The sequence below is a fragment of the Centruroides sculpturatus genome, unplaced genomic scaffold (genome assembly GCF_000671375.1).
Source record: "Centruroides sculpturatus isolate CEXI.00-Female unplaced genomic scaffold, Cexi_2.0 scaffold4707, whole genome shotgun sequence".
NCBI lineage: Eukaryota > Metazoa > Arthropoda > Arachnida > Scorpiones > Buthidae > Centruroides > Centruroides sculpturatus.
Window position 1 is genome coordinate 1 of NW_019388799.1, and position 5,966 is coordinate 5,966.

A 5,966-nucleotide genomic window follows, 5' to 3' on the forward strand; every position below is an offset into this window, starting at 1 on the left:
AGATATTTTGTATACCTTAAAAATAATTAATTCTATCCCGGGATTTCCCGGGATCCCGGGAAACAGTTCACTTTTATCCCGGGATCCCGGGACAAGCAAAAGACCGGGAAATGAGAAACCCTAGTGTGTAGGGAACCCGTTCGTGATCAGCGGATTCCTCCCCGTCGATTCGTCTCACCAATTAACCAGCTAGTCCAATATTTCCACAAAAAAAAAAATCTTTATTTCGTCTCAGGGACCACTACTTCGCACTCCCTCTCCCTCTCGTGTCCCGAATTCCTCTCCCAAAAATTCCTTCTTCCCGCGTTTTCTTCCCCGGTCTTAACGACCCCTCGTTAGCCTGTGTCGATGGATAGATCGCATCTGCCCCGACGAAACCCCTCGGAGAGGGAGGACGAGAAGGTCCGATATCACTACACCCCCGCCGCAAGACAAGTGTTAGGGTGTGAACCCGAACACGGGTCTCAACTACAATTTTCAAAAAGTAAAGGCTACAATAAAACTTATACAATACAAAAAGTTCATACAGACGATACACAATTTTCCTTTTACACAAATTATATTGATAGTTCTCATCACTACGAAACATATCGAAACAAACGTCACTTTTAACACCACAAATACGCTGTTGAATCGGAAGTATCATAAATTCCTCCAAAATGGGTCCACTGCTGCCTTTGTCGCCAACACGTTACGAGAGTTCTCAGTTACCCCACCATAGTCTCCTTTATGCTGAACATCATAGTTGTTTCTTCCGTAACCAACAGCAGGAGATGAGTATTTATTTGATACTGCGATGTGATCTGTGTAGCCTCGATCACGGCCGAACAGACGATAACCACGAGATCGGAGGCCGCTGGAGCCGTACCTCCTACTTCCACCTTCTAAATATTTACTTCGATTATTGGTCTTTTGTTCATCTTGCCTGTTCCGATTGTCGTCGTACTCGGAACGTCTACTACCCTTCCGATGATTCCAGACACTTTTACTTCCGTGAATGCCGTCGCGCCAGCGGTTCCTTGGAGCATCTTTTGGAGCATGGGGACCTCGCCAGTTATGATCGCGTTCGCTGTCTGTCATGTATGACGTGTACCAGGGAAACTTTTGGATTTCCTTTTCTAAAATTAGAGAAATCTGCTTCTCCTCGCTTATGATTGCTTTCCCAATTGTTTATATTTCCAGAATCTTTGTGGTCACTGTATTTCCGACCACCAGAACCTTTTCTGCTCGGATAGCTTCTATTATGACTATCGGTCCTCTGAAACAATGCTTTATCGTGAAGACCCACATATCGATCACTCGTATCCGAGTACCGGTTTCGGTCCCAATCAGTTGGTTCACGACCAGCTGTTCCACTCCCACGATTACGAAGGTGAGGAAGTCTGTACACGCCAGCTTGTCCTTCCAACACTTTGAAAATACCAGGCGGCAAGAGACGAGGGCCCTTCAATTTCTCGGTCAGTGCCACCGTGACTTCTACGGGGGATAATAAAGTTTGGCTGCAACGGTCTTTAATAGCCATAGGGACCTTTACTGTCTGTGCCTTAATCTCTTCCCCAAACGCTGGGCTCAAAATTATTGTTCCCCAGTCCCCGTCATTCGAGCTGGTAACATCTTCGGGGCGCAAGACTGGGACTTGGGTGCCTGAATCTACGATGGCTTCGGTATCTTGCCCACCTATGTTGACCGTAACGTATTGTAAACATTGAATACTAGGGCCTGACTTCAAATGGCTGCTAGTTTTTTTGTCAAAGTGTTCCGACCTCACACTCCCCACTAACGCAACGTCGTTCCGTCTCCGACCGGTCGAGGGTTGAGTGCGACTATCGTTTATGGATGTATCCCTTATCTTCTGCGGGCAGGATCTAGAAATATGTTGCGTTGATCCACAGATGAAGCACTCCCCCCATTTCATTTCCTGACGATAGTTGAGTGTGTCTTTCTGTCCCTCATCCCTCAGTGGTGGGGGATCGCACTCCCGGCCAGTACCCTGGCACTCTGGAAGACACCGCGATCCTCACGACTCGTTGTACGTCTCGGTTATAGATTTTCCCTTGCTTTCAAAATATAGGTCGCACTCTCTCGCCATGTTAATAGGGTTAAACCACCCCTCGCCCTGACGAACGCTTATATGGGCCGCCGTGTCGACATCCAACGTCTGAAATAATCTGTCCGCCACGATTAATCGTTTTAAACTTTCCAAGTCCTTCACTCTCCTCAACTCGCAATAGTATTCCGAAGACGACGCTATTCTCGACATAAATTGCATGTGAGTCTCGTCGGGCCTACGCCTAGCACTCCAAAAATTTTCCAGGCAGCATTGGGCGGACGGTTCGTATTCTCGTAACACTAATTTCTTCACGCTTGAGTAATCCGTTAACTCGTCTCCGGTTATATAAATCAAAATGTTTGCGGTCTTTTCTCCCAGAATATTGATCAGTATCTCAGATTTCATCTCTTCCGGCACATTCTTCGATTGGGACGCTCGCTCTATAGATACGAAAAATAGGTTCCAATTTTCGGACTTAGTTGGGACTGGCAATGTTAACGTTTTCACGCTCGTAATCAATTTCTCAATACTCCCGGCGGGCCCATCACCCGGATGGCTGTCCGTAAAGCTGGGACTACCGTTACTCGCCCTGCTTTGAATAGTAGCGCTAATCCGCGCCAGCTCTAACTCGTGCTGGCGTTCCCTTTCTAGCCTCTCTTGTTCCCTTTTTAGGCTCTCTTGTTCCTCCTTCCGTTTCCTTTCCTCAACAGTGGAAGTCAAAATCTCCAGTACAAAATCTGGGTCACAAGCAAAATCATCACTTTTCGTAATAAGTTCCCTTAACTCCGATACCCTCAGATTATCGTCTATTGTGCCACAAAGCTCTTCCGCCACGATCCGTAGATCTTCCTTCTTAACTCCCTTTATGCTTAGCATCCCGCCGTGAATTTCGTTTCCGACAAGTACAAAATTTTCCTACCTCTTCTCTGGTGTAAACCTTGTATATTCCTGAAACCTTAGTGCTGTGCCCAATTACCCACTCCGCTCGGTTCCGATCCACTCTTCTTATTCTGGCTCATAATCACTCTCTTCACAGATCGAATCCTGTCGATCTGACTTCACTATCCTGTCGGCTGCGCCAATGTAGGGAACCCGTTCGTGATCAGCGGATTCCTCCCCGTCGGTTCGTCTCACCAATTAACCAGCTAGTCCAATATTTCCACAAAAAAAAACTTTATTTCGTCTCAGAGACCACTACTTGCACTCCCTCTCCCTCTCGTGTCCCGAATTCCTCTCCCAAAAATTCCTTCTTTCCGCGTTTTCTTCCCCGGTCTTAACGACCCCTTGTTAGCCTGTGTCGATGGATAGATCGCATCTGCCCCGACGAAACCCCCGGAGAGGGAGGACGAGAAGGTCCGATATCACTACAAGGTGGTACCACCACCAAAGAGATGCCTTGGTGGCAACATAGAAAAAAAAGACGTTTCTGATTGTTTAAGTTGTTGGATAGAATCAACGAGCTAGAATATACTACATAGAGTGGCCGTTACCGCTCTTGGTGGCAACGACGGGTACTATCGGCCGCGACTTTACTTTAAATCAAAACATCGACGTCTATAGCACTTGTTGAACAGTACTTTGACTTTAGCATCTATTTTTCTCATTTAAATCTATTTCTTTTTGTTTTCGCCTAGATTTGAGATTTAGGAAACTAGATAAGTGATATAAATTTATGAATGTATGTCCCTTTAATCCGAATGTCTATTAAATTCGGTAGACTATCATTACAGCTTTTAGGTTAGACACTTCTTTTATTGTTTTCTCATATGCATTCCGGGCTTATTTAAATGCTAAGCTCCTCTTCAGTGCAATACTACAAACTTTTAAAAAAAACAACAATTAGTAACATGACAAAATTAATGATTGATTTCATGATTTGTTAAAAAGTTCGTTCATTTTAATTTGTTTTGAAGCCGCTTTTCTGCTCATTAAATACAACAAACGCTTGAAATTAATTAATATCACGCAGAGTCTGTTTTTTATGCTGAACCTCGAAAGGAAGGTCTTTACGACTTGGACAGGCTCAATGGCCTTGCTAAATTTCGGGACTACACTTGAACCGGAGTCAGAACGTTTATTACGAGGATTCTCTTCAATCGTCTCAACCTACAACTTCATCAAACTTATTAGCGAGGTTGAAGCTGAAGTTTTAAACGCGAAAACGTGTACGTCGGACGTTCGGCGCTGCTTTCCTGTAAGCCTAGAAGTTTGACAATGATGTTTGGATAGTCAGTGGAATCATACTCGACATTCCAAACACCATTGTCAAACTTCTAGGCTTACAGGAAAGCGGCGCCGAACGTCCGACGTACACGTTTTCGCGCTTAAAACTTCAGCTTCAACCTCGCTATTTTTCATAGTGAAAGCTGTTCACTATCAGGATTGTTTGAAAAGTTGATAGCAGAACATCCCAGTCAAGTCATTGTTCAAAGTTGATTTGTGAAAATATAAACTGCGTATAATTTACCGTGCGAAGCAAAAATAATTATAAAATTAAAAGCCCTGCATTTCGAAATGAAAGTTCTAAAAGAAATTTAACAATTAGCTGTAACATTAGAGATAAATGTACGTTATTCAAGTAAGAGTATGTGAATCAAAAATAATAAATTCTTATAAAACGATGAAAAGAAAGATTATCAAGTAACAACAATATATGAGCGAATTATAGCGACCGATTTTGTAGTATTAAAGTGTTGAGAATTATTTTTGACTTTTAATAACAAAACTAACTTTCGATTTTTTGTACTGATTGACTATTTTTATTCCTTATTATAACACACTTTTTGATTTTTTGTTTTCAGATTTGTATTATTTTATGTTTTATATGTAGATCAAATGTATAAATATCTCTATTACCACAAAACAACATTTTCATTCACAGCCTCAAATCAGTTTGCAATTCGCTATGTAATTTTCATTTGGAGCATAAAGTGAATACAATTTATTTTGACATTAATAATATGCAAATAAGTAAATCAAATTTTCATGCTAAAATAAAGTGACTAATAAAATTTTATATTTTTCAGATTTGTATGTTAGCCAGATTGAGCCAGTCACTTACTCTTGGTGCCTACACTTTCAAATTAGATCCGAGTAATCTGTATGCTTTATCCTCGTCTAGAATGGGTTGGAATGTTCTATTCAAGTTGTGGAAAATTTCTGACTGTGAATTAAATGAAGTCTGGACAAGAATTAACAGAAATTATATGAAATAATTAATATAGAATCAATTTTGCTTTCATAATTATAATTATTAATTTCGCAGGAATTATTCATGGCGATTTCAACGAGTACAATATTTTGGTTCGAGAAAAAGAAGGAAACGAAGAATATGAAGTATATGGAATACTAGATTTTGGTGATTTGCATATCGCACCCAAAGTCTTTGATGTAGCAATTATGCTTACATATACAATATTAGAATGTAAAACAATGAGTTTAGAGGAGGCCAGTGGTCATGCACTTGCAGGATATATATCTGACTTATCTTTAACAGAAAAAGAATACAAGATTTTAAAGGTAAGATTAAAATAAATATTTATTTTCTATTGATACAACATTTTAATATAAAGAATTTATTAGTGTTTATTGTCAAATGTTATTGTTCGACATTTCTTCCTTGTCATTTTTCAAAATGATATTAATTTGTAATGGTGGTGTGTAGTAGGGTTTCTCAAACGGGATTCCGGGATCCCGGTTGTTTTTTTAACCCGGGAAATTTTTCTTATCCCGGGAAATCCCGCAAATTTCTTAAAAATTCACTTTTTTTTTATTTTGTGTTAAGGTTGAGGAATTTTGCAAATAGAAAGCATAATTAACTCATTCACTGTCAGAATACATTTGTATTTATTAATTTTAAACCTACCTATTAGTTTTTTTTTAAATTTTTGCTCGTTATAGCATGTCACAAATGGTC

The 5,966-nt window shown here is 40.6% G+C and overlaps 1 protein-coding gene across 1 annotated transcript; it reads right to left on the reverse strand.

Moving 5' to 3' along the window:
• Positions 1-110: 110 nt before the first annotated feature.
• LOC111617076 lies at positions 111-3,245 on the reverse strand. Its single transcript, XM_023358411.1, has 2 exons — positions 2,022-3,245; positions 111-1,955 (listed from the first exon to the last, which is right to left on the reverse strand). The coding sequence occupies exons 1-2, from the start codon at positions 2,924-2,926 to the stop codon at positions 1,055-1,057; spliced, it is 1,806 nt and encodes a 601-aa protein (XP_023214179.1). The 5' UTR covers positions 2,927-3,245; the 3' UTR covers positions 111-1,054.
• Positions 3,246-5,966: the final 2,721 nt, after the last annotated feature.

Excerpts from the sequence above, each read along its gene's own strand:
- LOC111617076 (XM_023358411.1), bottom strand. The coding sequence starts at position 2,926 with ATGCTAAGCATAAAGGGAGTTAAGAAGGAAGATCTACGGATCGTGGCG. Across the intron at positions 1,956-2,021 it reads ACCGAGACGTACAACGAGTC|GGATGAGGGACAGAAAGACA; the intron begins GTGAGGATCGCG and ends CCCACCACTGAG.